This window comes from Bombus terrestris, chromosome 2 (genome assembly GCF_910591885.1).
Source record: "Bombus terrestris chromosome 2, iyBomTerr1.2, whole genome shotgun sequence".
NCBI classification, from domain to species: domain Eukaryota; kingdom Metazoa; phylum Arthropoda; class Insecta; order Hymenoptera; family Apidae; genus Bombus; species Bombus terrestris.
Window position 1 is genome coordinate 15,475,384 of NC_063270.1, and position 23,163 is coordinate 15,498,546.

Sequence of the window (23,163 nt, forward strand, 5' to 3'; positions counted from 1 at the left end):
TTCAATTTGTGGAATTAATCAATATGACTTCCAAACGGCTCAGACGTCTACGGCACTACGTTTTTCGAAAACAGGCGTCCCGGATGGTTGGCTTCCCAACAGGCGAAGAAAAAAATGTTAACTATGGACAAAGCGTAGATCGAATTGTTATAGATGGAAATTGGATACCAGTGCACCGATCCACCGTTCAACGTGCTTCATCGCGATGGCCAGAGTCTGAACAGTGCAAATCCTTCGCATTTAATTCGAGCCGGTGATAGCAGAAGCTTCAAAGAAAAACGACGTATCTGACCATGAAGAAGGATGTGGCCGGCCGTCCGTTCTACATCGACATCGGTGAATGGACCCGGAAAGGTGGAAGGGTGGCTAGTTTGCCTGAATGGATGGCCCCTGAACGGGTGAGAAGGAAGCGTGCGTCGGTGGTACTCATTATTAGTCGTGAGCTTGTACTGTTTCCATCATCTCCCTCGGCTCGGTTGCTGAATAAACACTTTGATTTATGTGCCATGTTACCCTTTCCTCGATAAGGATAAGCCGACCTCCGAAGGAGTAACAGAGAGAAGAGAAAGAGGATTAGAGGAAGTTTCATAGCTGTACTTAACGCATACAATCCGGCAACTCTTCCACTACCTCTGTCGATTCTCCTGTAAATTTTCCTATTCTACCGCCCTTCCTCCTCTAACATCTTCTTCCCAACCACCACTCTGTTTTCGTCCCGTGTGTATCTTGATTCGTCTCTTTGTCTTCGTCTATCCATGTTTATCCCATTCTTCAGTCCCCACCGCTCTCTCGCCCAGACTCACCACTGCAAGCTATATGCACGAAGCTACACCAATAACCACACGCTATGTATACTTTGAATACTATACAGATACACACAGTAGATTTCTCTTCCCCTCGACACTATCTAGATCTATCCATCCTCGTTCAGCGATGGTATATCGTGGCTCGTGTACGTGGTTATTACACGGTTCCGTTGCAACGCCATGGCTGTGCATCCAGACAACGGATATCCAACGTGCGCCCGCCAGAAAACGCTAGGAGCCTGCGAGCGACACCGGTTCTCGGCTTTTAACGAGGTACGCGGATCGCGGGGGATCGAGGAAGTGGAGGCGTTTCATTGGTTGTTGTTCTCTGGCCAGGAGGAAGATAGAAGAGGGGACAAAGGGAGAGAAAAAGGGGAGGAGGAACGAGAAAAATTTATTCGACCGCAAGCGAAACATTCCGATACGTTTCCGAGACGATCGAGGCAGCACCGCTAGCTGTCGTTGAATTTTAATGCACCAACCGCGAAACGAGCAACCACCAGCGATATTTTCTCTCTCTCCCACTGCCATAGATTTTGACAACGCTGCTGTAATGACGAGATTGCCCCCGGAGCTCGTACAAGTTTCACCAGGTTGCCGTATTTTCTGCAGCCCGCCTGGCTTTTGTTTAATGAACAAATTACAGGATTATGCGCCGACAAAAAAGCCTCGCGCCCGCATAGAAAAAAGTGCGATTCGTCGTTATGTACGCCCGCCTGTTCCGCCCGGCGCTTGGAAAATTGCCGTGTATTTCCGGTTACGCCTACGAATTAAGACCTACGCGCGTAACAGTCCCGACGAGGCGTTATTATTTCGTGAGATATACCGTCTGAACTATCTCGAAGGCCTGATGAAAACTATCGAGCCGACTCTTAGCCGCTAAGACACCGGTGGTTCACAACACGTGATATTTCGAATGATTAACGCCGACCTAACTGTTCCGTTTCTTGGCGAGAATCGCGAGCTTTTCCCTTATCGACCACGGAAACAGAGACCTATAAACCATACTCTCTGCCCGTAAGCGACCTGCGCGAGATAAACGAGCTAAAAGGAATAGCCACGTAAACGTAGCACCAAAAAATTGCCGATTAAGAATAGAAATAAAATGAAGGACAACGGAACATATGCTAATTGAAACTATCTGTACATAATATGCGGATACCTGCTCATTTTTGATAAAACGTAGATGCATTAGTTACAAAATTACAGACGGATCAAATTGTAATGATTTTAGGTATATGTAAGTGTAATGATATATTATAGCTCGACTAAATTGTTTTTTGAATGTCAATAGGTGAAAGTCAAAACTCACGCCTCTGATTGTTAAACGTTATAGAACTACTTTGTTATCTGAGAAATTCGTTGTGTCCTCAGATTCCTTAAGTCTTAATTATGAGACAGATTGAAAAGGATCTTAATAAAACTTCATAATGATTCAACTATTTCAGTAGAAAGTATACTCGATATTTACACTAACGCTCATATACATCTGGGTACTCTGAACTATTAATAGTAACGATATGTGAATTCTATCAAAGTGCGAAAATTAATAATGAATTTGTAAATAGAAGCAACATTTATTACTTATTATTTTATAAAGTAGACCGATAGGAAGGCATCTGGTATTAACACAACTTCCAGTAGAATACATATACAGTAGATAACGAAATATATTATTAACATGTTTTTCAATACGTAATGTAAATTCTGTTATATAAAAAGACAGCAAATAGGATAAAATTCACTTTAGTAAAATTCACACATTATTACAAGTTGACCATTGTTCACATAATTATAAACGATAACGTGTCTAGATACATACGTTTGGCATAGATAAATTTTTTCACAGAATGGAGAGTAAATGTGACAATTTCTGACTAACACGCAATCCGGCTTCATTCAATTCCTTGATTTATAGTAGCTCGTAAAACACGATTACCGTGTGGTTTCGTCGTACCGGGATACAGAGCGTATACTGACGACGAGCATTCCAGCTGAGGCTGTTTCTGTCTGGCGGAAAACAGAAGTCCATAAATGGCACTTGCTGACGCCGTATAACAACTTTCGCAACACCAACAACAGAAAGGCAACTCGACGCTGCATGTCAGCTTGTTTACACTCGGCCTGTATCGCACGCAATCGTCGATCAGCGTACCAGAAATCCTCGTGCATAAAAATCTCGTTGTAAATACATTTCATTCGGAAAGAATATGATTTTTACTCGGTTTCGTTGGCTCCGTGAATATAAAATAAACGCATCCAGCTGCGCCCCTCGTGTGGCCGTTCACGCTATGGAAAATATCGAATTCTTATATTTCGACCTTTTCATCGATTCAAGCGTGGCGGCGAGTTATTTCTTCGCCACTTTATTTCCACCTGCCGATGCTTCGCTGCTTTTTTTTTCACGTAGCCAGGGTAGTTCTGCCTACGGTCCGCCGATATTGAATTTTCATCACGCCGGATTACCTTTCCTTTTTGTTATCGGCTATCCCATATTGATTAATGTATCCATCTGTTTCTTCGTGCTCGCGTTTCCTTTTTATTGTTTCCTGCCGCACCTTCTATATTCCAGGTCGGTTATCGGCCCGCTTTTTATTTTCCCTCCGCATTCGCCTTCTATCGCACTTTTCCATTTTGCCTGTACGGAATACGCCGGATACGGGACCGATAATGAATATTCAAATTTTAGACGAGACTCGTGGTGGCCGACGGGCGGCGGCGCGTCGTACGGTACAAAAATTTAAGAGTGACGGACCTTCCGATACGCGATGTCGGGAAACTCAATTGCCTTAAAATATCTGACCAACGTTTAATTTCTAATCGAACCACGTATTGCGCCGATCATAACAAGGCAGGATTATTTGAGCCACCTTACCTTCGATAGCTTCAAATTCAATCTGAAATTCTACACAGGATAATTGAACTTGTATGTTATGAGCCGTATCGATTAGTATTTAATGCGATAACGAAATAATGAGACGATATCGTGTGCTTTAGGTCCAACCAGAAAATTGTCAAATTATTACAATTATAACTCTATGATAGGATTAGATATTTGAGTCAGCACGGAGGTATTATGTAAGAACGAATAAAATAAACAACAAAATAACTTCCAGGTATAATACAATAAGGTATACACACGCTATTGAGTTATAATAATTACAACTGGGAAATTTAACGTTAAAATATAATGATCATTAAGATTTAATTCTGTCTTTTTAATGAATAGAAGTTCTAACTTCCTAGAAAACTATAGTTATCGACCTGGTCAATGTACGCTATATCTAATTCACTATTTATCACGCTACTAATAACAAGTTAAATACATAGTCCATTTTCGAATACAGATCGCTTAAAAATTGTTCATAACCGAATGTGGTAAATTAAAAGGCAAACTCCATACTTTGTCTCAAATAACCCTGCTTCACCCTATCGTGAAATTACTTTTCTAATTCTGTAGTTGGTCGAGGAACATAGCTTTATACGAATTTGAATCGAACTTATAACGATCGAAAATCATTAGCAATGGAATACTCGAGAGAAGGTATTAAGGTGTATTAAACACAAATGTCAGCAGAGAGTTTGAAGTTACGGTAACTCGATAAAAGGTGAGACACGTATGATTAAACGTCGCCTCATTTGCGCGACCTACTCGGCCATACGTTAAACGTCCAACATTCCGTTAACGACCGAGTTCAACGTCCCATCCTTAATGCTCGCTTTAACATTAATATGCGTAATACTCGACGATCAAACCCGTACAGCAAAGTAGTCGAGGTCATTATTAGTCTGACGGTCGGCCGACTCGAGTCGACTTTATCTACTGCGTGACTGTACGTCTGACATAAGTACAGCTTATCTACTTCTCGTTTCCAGCAACTTTTCCAGGAGCTTCCATTCTCCTGTGATTGATAGTATTTTCACGATGTCGCTACACTTCATCCTGCTTGATCCGTTAAGTGCTACCACAGCAATTTCGTAACGTTACAAATTTCATGTCACATACAATACCAATGAAAGTACATAACACTATGACTACCGACGAGCAAAATAAAAAGCTTGTAGCATGGAAATTGAAATGCAAGTTATATGAAAAAATAAATATATGTATAATGCAAAGAGAAAAATACGATGTTGATACATATCATATAAAAATATCATTCAAATTTCCAAGAACGTATCATTGTAAAAGTGAAAAATTTCTATGAAAAATTGACTGATCATATTGACTACGTTAATAGCGCTGTGTTGAAGGAGGAAGGGAAGAAATAATGGAAGAAGAGAGAGAAAGAGAGAAAGAATGTAGTATTCAACGGTAAAGCTATTCATGAAGATCATGTTCCATGAAAAGCAGTATTCAATTAATTGCAGAATTCCCTTGCATGAATCGAAAAATATATGCTATGGAATTATATGATAGACCTGTCATACCTATATAACGCAAAAATATAAATAAAAAATACTATTTTCAGTTGGTTTAGAAACCAGTTTTATCTTCGTAGAAAACGAACAACCAGCCCCAAATGAGAATTTTTGCGACTTTACCTGCTAAAATACCTTTTAATAATGCTAAAATCTTTTCGCCGAAAACTGTTGAAAATTTGACGAATAAATTCTACAACTTGGCGTTTCATTTTGTATAAGTATCAAATGATAAAATGAGTAATAAAGTCGATTTTTACGACCTTTTCAGATAAATTCATTCCCATTCTTATAAAAATTTCAGACGATAAAAATATTCAATACTGCGATTGTAGCTGTAGGGGTATTAAAGTAATATTTTAATAGCAAAATTGAAAATTCAGCGATGGAATTGAATATGGAATGGAATAGAATATAGGCAAATTAATTAATAAAGATTTCGGTTGAATAATCGATTTCTCTATTCTCAAACAATAAGTACCCAATATTTCTAGTGAAAGGTACTTCCTTATCCCACGCTTCCGAGAATTTTATTTTCAATCTGCATTCCTTAGTAGGACAGTCACGATATAAAATGTCCCACCAAAGTATTCGGTTAGATGCCATAGAAAATTTTCATGCATATATTGTATGTGTTATATGAAATATTTTCTAATTCTATATCCATTGCTATCGGTACTCCGTTCGATTTTTTACTTTCTCGAAAATTTGTTAAAACGTCAAAAATTCAACACGATAAAGTTAAATTAAAAACAAAACAACAACGAAAGGCAGGGATAAAAAATAATCTGCGAATCGTAAAGACACCATGGCGCGGATAAATTCGCGAACCACTATAGCGAAACGCGCACGTTTCGCTTATAATTCGTGTCAGCGGTCCGGAATGAAAGATTCCTTCGAAAAAGCGGCTAACCGTGCACCAGGAGCGGGATTCGATTAGATGGCTGTTTAATTTGCATGCTGGTTCTCGATGCGCGAACTTTCGTCGCGGTAAAATTCGACAAAAAGGCTGGTGCAGCGTTTCTCTACCGATTTTCTTCCTTCAATTCTGGCCGAGCTAAATCGGTTTTATTAAACGGATTGTCGGTTGGTGCGCGCAACGTTGGTGGTCGAATAAATTTCATCGATTTGCGGCGAGTTAACCTTGCTTACTCACCGGCATTGATAAAACGATCGTCCCAACAGGGCACGATCGTCGTATCACGAAAAACACGCGGCGTAATGTATCGTTAAATTCATGCATAGAAAACACGCACGCGCGATCTTGGTCGGGTAATTTGACACGCTACGTCGGCTATACTCGCCACAACATATAGGTAACGTCCGATACATTGTTGCATCCTCCGTTGTGTTCCCTCGTTGTTTGCCGCGTTTCATCGTTTTAATTAAAATTAAACTAATTGCTTTCCTATCGAAACGATATGTGGAAAAACGGGAGAGAAAAGTGGACGGGCCAATACGTGGGCAGCAATGTATATAAACGGCAATGAAATGTATCGGTTATAATTGCGTCATTTCGATATTGTTTGCTCGATGGTTCGAATAACAATCGTTTTCACCGTAGATATACATTGTCCAAACATTTGATATGTTTCATGAAATCACATCGAAATACTCGTGAACTTATAAAAACATCGTTTTATACGCGCGTTACGCTAAATATTTCCGGTGTACGAATGTTTCGCAGCGGAACGAGTTTTTTATTTGTTCTTCTTTAGTCGATAATCGTACCCGATTTTCCCCCATATTCCCAGATTCAGATCGTTGGATAGAAACACCAGGTTCCTGTTGAATTAGATATCTAATGTATTCAGCTCGCGTTAGACAGGAAATTAAAGTTCACGAGTGACGGGTCGCGTGAACGATTTCCGTGAAATCAACGATTCCCGTTGTTTCACCGCAACCTTTCATCAATTAACTTCTATCGTTGCCGATAACGCGAATCCTCCAATGATCGTAATCCGTGGAAACGTATTTCACACGGCGAATTAATCGTCACAACCTCTGTTTGCCTCTCTTTCCTCTTTTCTTCAGAAAACGAAGAAAGAATGAAATATATATATGTCTTTGTTCGATTTAAGACGAAAAATATAGGACACAAGGGAAAAGATTGCAGATGCATCGCGAAGATGGCAAAAGATTTAAATTTGTTAAGCAACGTAAAATAAGATAAGTTCCGTTGCATCTTTCGTCGATGGATTAAAAGGACCAAGAATTTATCCATCGCGTCGTGGAATACACCGAACTATCGACTTTCAAAGGCATTCGCACGACTTTATAATTCCTCGTACATCCAAGAGTTAATCCTTTAATCCAATAACGATGAAAGCGACGTTCGGTGTTCGAACGCACTTGAATTGAAATCGGAAAAGGCGCCTCGAGATCCTTCGAAGCTGAGAACGATAAGGAGAGCTTCTCAAAGGAATCTGAGAGAAATGGAGCGGTTGCTCCATTTCAGCAGCCGTTCAAAGAAGAATATAAATGCTAAGTGTCCACTCTCTTTCTTCCGTCTTCTCTCTCTCCCTCTCTCTCTCTCTCTCTCTCTCTCTCTCTCTCTCTCTCTCTCTCTCTCTCTCTCTCTCTCTCTCTCTCTAGCACTGTATCTGATATTCTTTCTCGTTTCGAACGTACAAGCGTCTCGACACGTCAAAATGACAATCGATACTTTTCCAGGATGAGACACGGATCTCTTTGTCGAGTCTGTCTCGATTGACTCCTTGGTCATGACTGAAAATTGTGGTGAATCTTAGATAATTTACAAAATTCTTTAACGCGTTTTTTCCAGATTTTTTAATATCTTATACACAACGTTAAAATGGTTCGCTTACTTCGATATAACACGTTATATAATACAGTTCTTATTAGAAATAATGTGTGATAAGCAACATACTGAGTATTATAATTTATCGCACACAACTTAGATAATTTTACTTTCCCTTCCTTCTTTGTACGATTATATTTAGAATAAAACATAATAAATAACAGTTTATCATGTCGAACCTAAAATGATGTATACATTATATGTAAGATTTTAAGAATTTAAATCCAATCACGTATCTCAACTTTTAAAAGTACCATCCCCTTAATTTCATAATTAAGTTATAACTTATAACTTATAAGTTATAACGACTCTCTGCCGTGACATATTTTCATGACTTGAAAAAATATAATAAATCTTTTATAATAATAAATACAGGACACTTATTCCATGAAAAGTGGCAGTGTAACAAAAGAATAAAATTATTTGAGTGCTTCGTAATGGATTTAATATTTTACATTATTATTGTAATATTAAAAATATTAAAAACTCCATGAATATGATTGTTTAATTTAATTTTGGCATTGTCGGTCATTGATCGTCCCCATGACGCTTAATGGATATAAGTTTCTAAGGGTTAATAAAATGTTTCGGACAAAAACCTTACGTGTTCTTCTTGCGTGTTCTATGGGCCTGTTCCATGCGAAATTGTTTCTCAAAATCAACGCCTGCTCCTGTAAACGATTAATCCTCTCAGAAGACAATTATTCCTCCGCGCTTGACATAGCGACGCCTTCTCCATTAGTGACATTAGGTGTCTCCCATAGTCGATCCGTTTCAGAATTACCCATCCGCCACGTTGCTGTTAACTTCCCTCTCTCTAATCGCCTTTGACGGTAAATCGCTTGCACGATGTCAGGGTCAGAGGGTCAATAAAATTCCAGGGAAATCGACGATCCTAGCCGGTTAATCACAGGATACCGCACTGCTTAAGTTCCGTTTCGAACAAATTAGCATACTGGCACGTTTCGCCCGAAATTTCATAGCCGCGATAATAAAGCCGGCCAAGTTGCCACGCGATGCGATTAATTCAAGCCCTTCCGATTCGATTTTAACATCGTGGAAACCTCCGAGGAGGAAATTGACCTGGCAATTTTCACCGTGTTAACTTTCCGTTCAGGCTCCGAAAATTGATCGATTCGCCGCCGATGCAACGGCAAATCGTGCAAACTGATATGATCCATTGGTATTTTAATAAGCACCGATGAAATTCCGAATGATGAAAATCTACTCGCGAAATCGTCGAGAACGATCGCGATGGACACCGGGAAAATTGGAACGAACATCGCGGTGTATCGATTCGGACGAATTTAACTTTCGATTCGACGTAAACGTAGTTGGCGATGCGTGAAACGGCAAAGAGTAACGTCGGGAAACTTAAAAGTTTTCCATGTACAGGATAAGAGATAAGTTTTTAGAATATCTTAACTATGTGACATTATATTTATATATACATGTACAATTTTGTTAACGGTATACCGCGTATCCTAACCACTAAACGAAACGCAAATAAAATGTTCATGTACGTAATAATTGAAAGATATGATTTTATTAAGATAATCTGCACATCGAATAAGTTCAGGTTAACTAACTACTGAAGAGTCTTATTATTAGTCTTTTCATGACAGAAAATTATTAGTATGTAATAGCCTAAGATAAAAATATTAGGGTGATGCATATAAAATATCTCTCTCTTCAAATAAAGCTGCTATCCCATATGTATATAACGGTATATATATATAACGGTTGCTTTAAAACGTCATATATTTAATCAAGGTAATTTTTTATGAGGTAATCCAGTAAACACAGAATGCAGTACTTCATCACAGTACTTCAGGACTAAGCAAACGTCACCATTGAAAAGGAGTCATATGTTTTCTATAGTTCCTTACTATCATCTATCACTTGCAAAATAGCTATAATAAACTTTGAAAAAAGTTACCGGTAGCATCGTTAAATTTGTTATTTAATAGATTCCACCGAATTCCGAACATCTTATAAAAACAACAAAATCATACTAGATCGTTGAATTATTTCAAACGGCGTGCAAACAAATCGTTCGTTTAACGTCCTGACGATGAAAAAAAAGAGGATCCACTCGTACGCGGTATCTGCTTCCGTATCCGCAAACGTTTCGCTGACCCCGATTCGGTAATGCAAATAACAAGATAAATTACAGAGTAGGCAAGCTCGTTTCCATGTTAAAACACGAAACACGGGTCGGTCGAACCGAAGACACGGGTTTGATATCGACGTCGGTCGATCGCGTTTACCCTTGCCCCGATCTTCCTCGTTTCGGCTTATTCAGTAGCGATCCTCTCGAGTCATAGTCGTGACCCGGTTCTTGCTATTCAAAAGTTAGGTCCGGAAGTTAGGTAACTTTACATTCGGGGGTCGACCGTCTGCTGGACAGATTAATTTCGGCGATGCAGTCGCGTAATACGCGTACGTGCCTCGCCTGATTTTCAAGCTCAGATTGGTAAGGGCCGACAACCTAAATCGAAAACTAAATCGAATAACTAAAAGTCACTCAACCTCTACTTTCAGCAATTGCGGTCAGTCGATATGAAGTCTGATAAATTTTATGGTATTAGTAAATTTCGTACACAATTGAATTAATGTATGAATTGTATTGAATTAATGCGGATACTAATAAACTTTAAATCGATAGAAAGACTCCTGATTGTTTGCCGAATCCATGATACTTATAGCAAATAATATAGAATATAATAACGAAACACAATACTGCCACAACAATCGGTAATTTACATGTATAATCTGGAAATATCATAGAAAGATAAGTATTGCTTTTAATTAGTAAATCATTAAATACTTTAATAAAATTCATACATTATTACTACAAATTGATTAAAGTGTTCAAATATTGATGGGCAGTACTATATAGAAACACGTATCTTTCGAACGCATGTATCGTCGAAGATCAGATTTCATATTTTAGGTTTACCACATTTTCTTATACCATCAAATTTAACCTCGTTCGGTCATTAATGCCATTTGACTATCTTCTTCCGTTCCAACTATTATATTTTCATTGTGATTATATCGGTCTTATTTCGTTGTATACGTTTTACGTATTAATTTGTTACCGATACTGGTATAGGGTTTAGAATCGTATCTCATTTCGACCGGTCGATTTCGACACCGCTTGGACAGACGGTCCACAAACGCCATCGATCAAACGTCCTCCTGCGATCATATCGCCCCTGGCAGAAGGGAAATGGATTTCATTGGCAGGAGATCGCCGATGTTCCTGTCTCTATTCACAGTCTATCTACGGCCGACTATTATGATAATTAACTTGCAGTTTTGGACGACTGAAATGTACCTAATCGACGTTGACGAGCCACGAAATATCTTTGATTCTTAGGACTCGAATTTCCTACAACTAGACTTTAGAATGTTTATATTCTATCTTAGCAAAGGTAAACTTGCACGACATACGGATATACGGTGGAAATCGATGTAATATCTATAACGTGGATTCGTATAAATTGCATGTTATAGCGTTTCCGTGGTATTATAACGTGATGTTAACAGATAGATTGAACGTAGTTTTCCCTGTTAGGAGGCGAGTACAATACTCACTTCTTGTTTATGTATATATTTGTTATGTATACATACAGAGAAAGTAATAATAAAATAAGTCACAAAAGATGCGATCTTATTTCTTATACATGAATTGGTCAATTTTGTCTAACAATTTACCAGTTAATAATATTACTAAAAAACAATTTCTCATTCAATCCTCATTTAAATACGATTACTACAAATTGCACAGAAATACTTTACAACTTGTAGTACCGCATGAAGCAAATGTTTTCATTTGTGGACAACCTGAGACATCTACTAAAACAATCAGAGGTTCGAAAACGAAAACCGAACGCAAACGAAAACAAAGTCGATCAACAGTAACTGGAATAGCTCGTAGACGATCAGCAGGATTTCATTACCCATTGGCTATTAAACTTGCATAACGAAGCACATAGCGTCCTTTGTACAAGTGATCTGCGGGGGTGAACGTCCGTGCCGTAAGTTGCAACCTGGCCCCCCATAAATCCGGCAGCGATTCCAGCCGACGCGACGGAAGCAGTTTAAATTTTAGAGAAGCACGCGATAAACTACGTCGGTACGAGGGATCGTGCGTTTCGACGCGTGTAACATGCCGAAAGCAAATATTACGACCACTTTATCGACCACATTTTTCTACAGATCGTGCCTCTGGACAACCTAACGAGTTTATCGCTGTTTAAAATGATTATTCTTCCAACCTATTCAACGGATGACCTAACTAGAAATTTCTATAATCATAGCCCTGGCAAATGATAGCCATTACAAATTATTTGTAACAGGAATGAAACATCATATGTAAAGATATACGATTTATAAATAAAGAAATAACTATGTCCAAGAAACTAGAAACTCGAATGACGAATAACTCGTCTTCTCTAGCTAACAGGTTAGTAAGTGACATGGTTAACTAGGTATTATAGAATGAAAAATTTTGGTTATTTATTACGAGTGAGTGAGTTTTAAATCCTACAGATGCATGGAAGAACCGAATGTTTGAAATTGCACGTTTTTATCGTATTTCGGTGGTTGATCAATTAAATAATCCATGAAATTGGTATGTGTCACTATATTGGAAGTCAAGGAATCGTATCGGAACAAATCTGAAAATGTTCGACATAATTATCCGCGTTGTTTGCGATAATCGTATCCGTTGTTCAAACAACACGGTATCAGCGAGTAGTAAAAATGGCAGCTGCCAGTCTAGCTTCGAATTCCTCCGAGGTTGTTCCTATAAAGTTACCGAGATTCGTTGAAACTCGAGTCACGGACTCACCGGCCAAGTTCGTTAGCTTTTTCCTCATCGTTTTGCTTGCCCGGAAACGAAGGTAGATTCGTTTGCCTGCTACGGGAAGTCTTATAAAAACTTTCCCCTTTCTTTAGATTCGTATTTAACCCGGCGATTCGATAACGTTCGAAATAGAGACGAGAGAACCGAACTTAAACCACTCGAACGTGGCACAGGCCGGTGCCAAGTTTCAAACGAAATCATCTTCTTGCAAACCGAATCAAGTCGGGGCAAAAAGAAAGGCGCTCGCAAACAACCCATCAATCAGAGTGAGTTTCCCGATGAAGCCGATCAAATTCCCGTGAAAAAGGATTCGACGATTGGAGCATCTCTAAGGAGCCATCTCGTCCTGCAATTGTGCTAATTCAGAGAAAATTTGGCGTAGTCAGCGGTTCGAAACGAAGGTGTCTGCTACGACTATTTAATCGATCGCTCTTATTCGTCACGCTACTACTTTCACAGCAAGATTTATCTCTCTTACGACACCTCCAAAAATGAAAAAGGATGTGATCCGACAAACAGTCGAAACTATACGACAAGTATATACTCAGTAAATAGTATCCCACATCTGTACTCTATGCGACGTAGTTTCCTCTCGACTGATATGACTTCTATTTTACACCAACATTCGTTGAAGGAACAAACTTCAAATTAACCACGCCACGCGTGAAAAAGTGAAAAAGAATGACTCACCGTTCATCTGGACGACGACGATCCAAACAAATAAAACGATCGATGTCACGTGGCGTACAGAACCGACGAACAGATAGCGGTCCATCCTGATACAGCGTCGATTCTCTTCCTCGCGTGTCGCGGTCATCTGGCCTCGAAGAAGGGGTAGGTGCTTGCGGATGGAATGTGTACCACCGTTCACTCTGTCCCCACGCAGAGGCGGGCTCTTCCGCTTGTTGTCGCTTCTCTAAATGCCTCCTTTCGATGTTCAACCCTTACCCATTCAACAATGAATGCACAACCCTGTGTGCCTCACACGAAATCCAGTCTCTCGAGCACTCGCCGCGCCGGGCGCCAGTGAGAGACTGTTCGACTTTCGTGGCGCGCGACAGGTTCCCGCGGTGATTCGTGGTTCGTGCGCAGCCGGTTGTCCTCGACCACCCTCGGCTTCGCCCGACTCACACTCAGACATCTCGCGTTCTCACTGTTTCCGTCGAGGTGGCCACAGCTACCGACTCAGTTAGTCTATGCACATACACACCAGTAAAGGCCTAATTGTAAGTGCTCGCAAGTATACGTGTGCGCTGGGGTTACGAGAAGCTCCGACCGCAGCTCAGGCTGCGCACCAGGGAACCACCACCTCTGCCAGCTCTCCTGCTTCGTTCCATAACGTGATCCAGGTACAACTCCTCCCTCGTCGCGCCCTTGTCCACCGAACATCGTCCGTCTATCCAGCATGGACCAACGAGTCCACGCTCCGTAGAATTTCCACTGCGTACACCAACGGTATGGCCATCGCTACCCAATCCACTCCCGACACCAACCAGCATCGAGCAGAGACCTCAAAGAGCGAAGGGACCACCAGAGCGGAGCAGCCGGTCGTAACCTTACGCCAGCGTCATGGGCGCAAATTAAATAGAGTGCGGCTTATGCCGCCGATTAGCCACCCTACCTAGTAGGGGACTCCAGGCCTGCCGTTGCATTCAGGTTCTCGCTAAAATGCTTATCGAGGAAGCGTTTGCATTCTGAAAACGAGTTACACGTATCACGTGTGGTTGCTGTAATGATCATCGTTATTCGATGTCGCGTTCACGCGTCGATATAAAATTAAATAGAATAATAATATCGCTAAGGGAGACTACAGGGGATTAAATATCGTGTAGCAACAAGTAATGAAAAAACATCAAGGGTGAAATTGAGGAGTAGTAATGCTCGAATAACAACAGAACGATAAGTGATATTACATTCGTGTTTCTTTTTAAAATTGTAAGCTTTCTAACGTAGAAGAAATGCCATGCAATATCACGTGAAACATTGAATTAATTGGTAGTAATATGATATTGATACGGCGATACACAAGCGCATTAAATCGAGATGAGAATGTGATATTACAGCGTAAATTATTTTTCAAGATTTCAGAATCGGCTTTTTAAATGTCAGAGGCAAAGATAAGCTCGATTATCGACAACAAGTGACCTCGCCTAGCGTCAAAGAGCGACGAGGATCGTTGTCCCACGTGCCGTTGGCGCAGCTATAGGCGTAAATTAAATAACGATCGTACGTGTGATCGGCTGCTTCGGTCACCAACCTGCGGTCTTGCGTTCTTTCACAATGTCATATGCATCGAAAGCGTTTGGTACCAGCCTTTTAAAAAAATCACAGAATCTATCGTGCGTAAGCGAAATGACGGGAGTAAGCGAAAACGAGAACGTGTTTTGCCTTGTTGGTTAAACGCTCAAAGTAACGAATAAAACGTTATAAGCGATTTAACGTATTTCGTGATTATAAACCGTGTGTGCAACGAGCGATACTCGCAACAATATAAAAAGCAAATTTGATGAAGTGAATAACGCAATCAATAGAAAACAATTTCATGATGACTGCTGCCTTTAAACAATCAGTTACGATACAGTACGGAAGAGTACATTGTTTTTTTTTCTCTTTATTAAAAATGTATAAAATCTGTAAAATCAATTGAAATTCATCATAGAATGGAAGCATACTATCAAATTGATAAGTCTAAAAAGCGGAAGAGAAATACTATTGTTCGCGGAAGCGAAATTTTTATAGAAATCACAAAAATGTGTACCTTCCAAACGGGAAAATATCTCTTCCTGAAAATAATCTTTAATAGAAAACATCCTGGTAAAATTGGTGCATGATGGTTGATGTGACTTGACACTGCAGTACGATTAAAGAGCCATGGCATACACGACAGATTAACCCCTCTTTCCGACGTTCCGCTTCCGTAAATCCTTTGGCGTTTGCGGCTTCTGAGCTACGTGATTAAGTTACCACTACTTGACTTTTGATGTTGCTCCACAAACTTTCGTCTTATCAGTCCATCGCAATTGAGACTCGCCGGAGGGCGGAAATAAGTGAAAAATCAGAAAGCTTATTCTTATTTACGCGAACGTGCACCCAAGCAACAAGCACTCGACGTACAGAGGGTATGGATAATATGCATCTAAATAGATCATGGAAACTTTTAATCGAGTTATTTAAGCAAGCTCGAATGGGGTAGGCAAAGAAGCGACTATAAAAGACTTTTCATCTCTCGGTTCCCTCTCCTCTCTGATTCACGAGATATCCACCAGTTTTTAGAACACCTTTTCACAAGAAAGAAGAAACGAGCATCTCACAAACAATTTCAGAAGCTATCGTTTGATTCGCAAAACAACAGCAGCCGCTATTATACGAATAGATTGGCAAGCAGTTTTTATTGGAAACTGATACGTCGAGCAGCTTTTTGTCGAAACGAAATCCATTGGTGCGGGCTTGAGGCACGGCCAGCCATGCAAATTGTTTGGAACTGTAAGCGCAACAAGAACACACATATCCAGGATCATTTGCGGCTAGCCCTCGTACCACGATCACCTTGTTTCCTCTATTATTTGTTGCGAGCGATCAGGAAGGAACGACGCGCGTAACCGCCAACGTCTCTCGACTCAGAGGAGGTACGGCAAGCCTCGAGGGCCAACGTTTAGCGATAAATTAATGTCAAAGAACGCTAGTGATTAATCGATCCATTTGGTGATATATCGTTTACGCGTTGCTCGCGATTCCTCCAGATTAAAACGGTGAAGAATGGATAAATAAGGCACGATCATATCCCTATAATCTATATCCTATATGAATGGAACGAGTGATAAATCACATATTTTCTGAGATTTTTGCAATCAAATGTTTAATAGGTAATTGTTAGGTTCAATAAATAAAAAAATTAATAATACCTTTGCGAATGATGGATGTTTGGAAAGATAGGACGCCTATTTTGAAGATTAGTGGACTTGGAATTTTTCTTAACTGCTTTTGCCTCATTTATAGGTTCATTCTTTTGCAATGATCTCTGTATTAAATAACATGCTAGAAAAAGATATAATTTAACACAATTTAATCATCGCTTGGTAATCGATACAGACCACTCAAAATATATTGTGTATATATACAGACATAGATATATTCCGATTAACGTTGTCAGAATTCCTTAAAAGATATATTAATTTTTGTTCCGACAATGACTCAGACATGGCAGTAATATTCATAAAACAATGAAATCTATTTATGTATTTAATTCAAATATTTGAAAATCACGATCGCTAAAATCGTAGTGAGGTCATTCATTGGTAGATAATATAGGAGTTATTCAAGTATTATCAACGGTACATTAAGATTAATTGATCATTCGAAAATCATTAAAAATACATTTGTTACATGTGACATTAATCACGTCGACATATTAAATATATTGTATTATGAAATAAAGTACATTGTTTTACAAATCCCATTGATCTTGGTATGCGAAAACCATGAAAAACACATTGGGTTTTATGAAATACGTTGGAAAATTCTGTCTGAAGTCACGACTGTCCGATATTCCCAGTTTGAATCGAACCGATATACACCGAGGATATATACCGTCGACTCGTAACGAAAGCAATTTGCTGAATAGATATGTATGTACATGCGTGTTTTGAATGGCGAAAGAGCCGAGTGTCTTGTATATTGTGAGATACACTTATGTCCGCCAACAGCAATCAAAGTGCTAATCGAGCTTTTGAATCAATTCAAAGGATTCAGCTTCGTAGCGGGCGGAAGTTAAGGCGAACTTCCGCTTTCATCGAAAGGGTTATTCCAGGAACAAGTAATACACATGCGAAATTCTACAGGACGATTATATCAGAATTGCTGCGATGCAAAACAAAGAGCCAATGTTTTTGCCAATAGGCATCCTTTTATCAGACACCAGGACTAATTTACGCTACTGCTTAAAAATATCCCAATATGTTCATCTTTGACAAGATGTATTATACTTTAATTACAGAATTATGGACAAATCAAACTACAATGATTTCATTCTTCTTTAGAATTACTAGACTGAGGATATTTATGTAAATTTATATTTTTATACATGTAATTTATATATAGTACGTAGGCAAACACTTGTCTTTTTACTAAATATTATAACGAGTACTATATTTTGCATATTTTATATATTTTTCGCATATAATGTATATCACATGCATTTTTGCATCTTCAAATTTCCATAAATGCATACAAATTTGTAGTCTACTATAATCGCAGAATAATATTCGCAATCACCATAGCTACATATAATAGTATATTATAACCCGATTAAATTGGTTTTTTAATAGCCAACATACAATAATAAAATTGATCTCTGTAACTATCAAACCTTACAGAACTACAATTTTGTTACTTGATAAATAATTTAGTTTCCTCCATTTCTGACTATAAGATATAATTAATCGTGAAAAGTATTTTATATTGATAGAGAAGATTCTTTTGTTAAGTGATTTTTAAATAGCAGATGTATGTAATAGTATATATAGCGAATAATAGAATGTACTATTGCCATGGGTATTAAAAGATAGTTTAATGGGTAATTTAGTTTTATAGCCTGGTGATCCCATGAAAAGGCAGTAAGTGTTACTTTTAATTACCAATTCATCATTAATTTGAAAACTGGTAGAGTTCACATATTGCTATTATAAATGAGTTAATGCATTGGGATATTTATGAACAGCAACATTAACAATATATACAACATTTTTCAATTATTTTTACTCGCTAGTATCACACTGACAGAGTACATATGTAGATAAATGTCTATAACTTTTTCAATCCTTAGTATTTCGCAAGTAGTGAAACGTTTTGCTTCAGTGCACGACACCGATGCATGTAACGCTGGAAAAGACGGAAATGGGAGAGAACGTAAATTCGAGGAAACGCTATTTCTTGAGAAAGCAGAGGGCTTTCGTGAAGTGAGGTTTCGTATAACTGAAAATATAAGGAGAATAGATGTCACTGTGCACTGGTTCTCGAATTTCCCAAAATTATTGACATTTACGTGGTTTTCCACTTTCGATATTTTTTAATATATCTTTTAGATCCTTATTTTATATTTATTTTACATCGTCATATTACGATTACATGAGATTAGGATTGACAGAACTAAAATTTTCTAGAGCAAAATCATTCATTACAAAATCTCAGGTGTCATTTTATCGAGTCCACCATGACAGTTACTTTTAAATTGTAACAGTAGATTTGGATTTGTACAACATCAAAAGTTTAGGTTAAGTCTTGTAATAATTATGTAATTGTTCAGAAGTAGCTAATATGTTATGGTTTTAAAATTTTTAAGTAATGGCTATACATTATACATTAAAATCTCTATTCATTAATCTATATCAGTATACTGGGCATGCCAATCTCTGAATAATATATATATACAATATAATATATACTATATACTTCCGGCGAAAGTAAAGAAAACTATGTTCTTCTTGAAGAGCTTCTTTCATCCATTCTGAAATGAATAATATTCAATCTGTACATATTTAACTGGATACCGACAGAATAATAAAATAAGTTTAATAGTACACTCACAATATGCGCAATCTCTAACACTTGAATGTAACTGGATGAAAATACGAGCTTTAAAATAATTCGAGGCGCACTCTGTTGCGTGAATATCATACTATTTATTATCCAAGCAGTTTCAAAGTGTGATCTGCTACCTATAATAAGGATATCTATAATCACGACAATATTATCACCAGTAAGATACGTCTGTGATACGATCATAGACGAGGTTCTGTACCTCGTCCGTGACAATACATGCCTTATATTGTATAAGACTTCGTTGGTGATAAGACTTTATTCTGAAGTACCGATCGTGCAAAATGGTAGAGTTTGCCATCTATGATCTAGAACAGTGACAACTACATCAATGATAGCATACCATTGATTATTGAACTCTGATAGTTGATAATTTAATGCTATTGACTAAATTGACTGTAGTTAATCTTATCTATAATTCCATTAATAAGCATACATTTCATATCCTTGATAATTTCTTTCTTATCTTTTTTCTTTCCTTTTCCCTTTCCTTTTCCTTTTATTTTCTTTCATATTTTAATACTTCCCTAAAAAGTTGATCGTCCATATGTGTACACAAGTCTTTTATTAAGCAAAAACCAAAAATTCCATATACCTATTTGATCTGAAAATGCCATAATTCGTTAATTGGGGTAATATTTGCAGTGTGCAATATTTTAATTTCTCCCGCTGGTTTTAATTGAAAAGAAACTGCATCGCATCAACCAATCAGAAATCAGTAAGACGAGCATTTGGCGGGACGAAGCAATTAATGTCGGAAGGCATGGCGTTTGCATGTATCAACACGTTTGAAGTGCGTAATCTTCATTGTGTAAGTAGTAATTCTTTATCTTTTATAAACTAGTTGTTTGGTTTGTTTAAGTAATACACATTTATTTAATAGTTTGTCAAACAGTGTTATGTCGAAATTAAACAGTTTTTCAAATTTGTTTCGTTCGTTTCTCTATTACTTGATTGTCAGAACCACCAATAGCTTGCATTATAAACCTTGACAGAGACTAGAGACAAAATTTGAGTTTAGATACTGCTGTATTTTATTAATATAATTGGTGATTTCTTCTATCGAGATTATTGATTGATTATCAAGATCACTTTATTTATGGTGATCTCGCTTTTCTTCCATGATTTTTTTCTCTTTTCTGTTTCCATTTTTCTCTTATCTCTTTACTCCTTTCGACTGTTTTGTAGTTTCTTTTTCTCTTCACCTTTCTTGACATTTCTCCTTATTTTTTTTTCCCTATTATTATAATTATATAATCACAATCTTCCTGTTTCTATTTATTAATTAATCTTATTTAATAAAAAATTGGCCATCAATAAATTATGGCACGTATATTACATTTCTACAAGAACTGATATATTCACGTTTCAAATCCGTAAACAGTGTTCATTCAAATTATATTAGCTCAGTCGTTTTTACTTTCTACAGTTACGTTCGCACATCAGTCTAAAATATTATTTCTTTGTTTGAAACATGATACCCTTACTAATGAAAACATATCCTTTCCTGGAATTTGACGACTCTTGATGCAGATTCGATTTATCGGTAACCCCCCCCCCCCCAACTCTCCTCACCGACCGAAATTCGTGGAGTAAACCGCGGCGCGGGGAGTTATTCCAATGTCGACAGTCGGAGCGATTAGACGTATATATTTCGTGTCACTCCGTGATAAGTATTCACTTTCCTATTGCGTAGGATTTTTGTAGTGATTCTTTGACCGCCCAAATCTACGTTATTGTTAATTTCGTTCAACTAATGTACGTTTTTACTCAATAATTTATTACGATCTATTAATTGATTATATTTTTTCTTTGATTGTCACATTTGCTGGCAGTTCGTATTATAATCTTTCAAGACGTAACCTGATCTTGATCGTGTTCCTTATTTATATAATTTGTTCTTCTCATATATATGTATTTTAGTGTTTCGGTTTTCTTTTGTACAGATTATTGTTTGTTTGCGAGGAAAACTTCGAATTATTAGAGGGATGCCACGATATTCAAAAGGACGCCATGACGATTGGCAATGAATTTGAAAGCATTTAATGGAAGTTTGGTAACATTTAATTTATTCTAATAAAAACAAACGTATTTGTACGTTTGTTTTCTTCTTTTCTGCATAATTGGTAATATTTATTTAGTATTCTACCGGAATGCATTTTCAATAAGTAATACGTAATATTAAGGTAACGAATACGTAACGTATACAAATTTTAAATAATTTCACGATTTATTAAAAATACTAAGATGAAAATAGACAGAATCAAAGAAATCACATCTTTTCATTTCGAATATGTTAAATTATTTGTGTATTTCAAACAAGTTTGTACACGTTCTGCGCATCGCGTTTTTTTCATATTGCGCAGCTTTGTTTAACGGACAGAAAGGCTAGCATGTGTATCTAAAACTGTAATGGCGGACATTCAGTTCAGCAAGCAATTTTTACAAATGACTCACATTGCACAATAGTCATACTAGATATTTGACAATAATAGGAAATACTTTATAATGTATAATAATATTTAAAAAAATATATATATATTTCTTATATTCTTGATATATTTCTTTATACAAGGAAAATGAATAATAATTAGTTCGTAGTTTTAAGAAAACTATTTTCATAAGCAAACAGTCGATAGAAAAAAGAAGAAAAATATGAAAAGCAGTATTTTCCTTTCTTTCCTTACCCTTAATGCTCTAATAAAATTTTTCTTTCAAAGAATTATTGTGATCGCGCGCAATGCGATCGGTAGAGTCAGTGTTTGCTGCGTAATAATACTTTTTATATTTTATAGAGCATAATAGCTTTTTATAATTATAAATTTAATTACGATGGTTGTACGCGAAATTAGAGTCAGTGTGTTCGCCGATTGTTACTTAAACGGACGCGTTAATAGCCTTTTTTGCTTTTTTTATGTCTTTTTTTTAAACATTCGATTTCGGTAGTAGAGTCGCAGGTTTCGCAAGAGGATACAGCCTCTCCCGGAACTCAAGAATGTAAGTATATTTCTACACTGTTTTCTAATTTATTTCTGTTGAAATAAAATTGTAAAGTTTTAATATAGACATATACAATAAAAATATTTGACATAGTTTAGAAATCATTAGATCCTCAGTATATATATCTTAAATTTTTCTTTTAAAGTTCCAATTCTTATAATTAGAGTTTGCTAGCATTATAATTTTCTCTATTATTGAAGTTCTAAGTTTTTATAGAGTTCCCTCTTATTCAGACATTCTATTATCTCACATTTTTTTTAGCAATCATCACTGTATTTTTCGAAACAAATTATAATAATCCATATTTTGTTAAAGATTTTTCATTCCTCCCTGTTCTCTGGAGAGTACATAGTAGTATCCAGTTCTCTGGTGCTTCAAAAGTCAAGAATGTAAGTAATTTTGTATTTTCACTTAATTCTGTTCTTTGTATTTATTTGTACATTAATTATTAATTAAAAAATAGAATCTGATTAAATATTTGACAAGTATTAAACTTTTTAATCTTAAATTGAATATTGTCTTTAAAATTCTATGTTTAATATAGATTAATCTTACATTAGTTTAAATTTTCCAAATAATTAAGAGCAAATTATAATATTCTATGTTTTGTTACAGCTTTCTTCCGTGGGATTACGTGGCTTCTC

The 23,163-nt window shown here is 37.3% G+C and overlaps 1 protein-coding gene across 7 annotated transcripts in view; it reads right to left on the minus strand.

Moving 5' to 3' along the window:
* Window positions 1-13,973, minus strand: part of LOC100643520 (Down syndrome cell adhesion molecule-like protein Dscam2) — a 162,031-nt gene extending 148,058 nt beyond the window's left edge. For all 7 annotated transcript variants that reach the window (XM_048413699.1, XM_012320206.3, XM_048413695.1 and 4 more), the window contains exon 1: window positions 13,616-13,973. In XM_048413699.1, coding sequence (XP_048269656.1) covers window positions 13,616-13,742 — 127 coding nt within the window. In that variant the 5' untranslated portion in view covers window positions 13,743-13,973. The remainder of the gene's footprint in view (window positions 1-13,615) is intronic.
* Window positions 13,974-23,163: the final 9,190 nt, after the last annotated feature.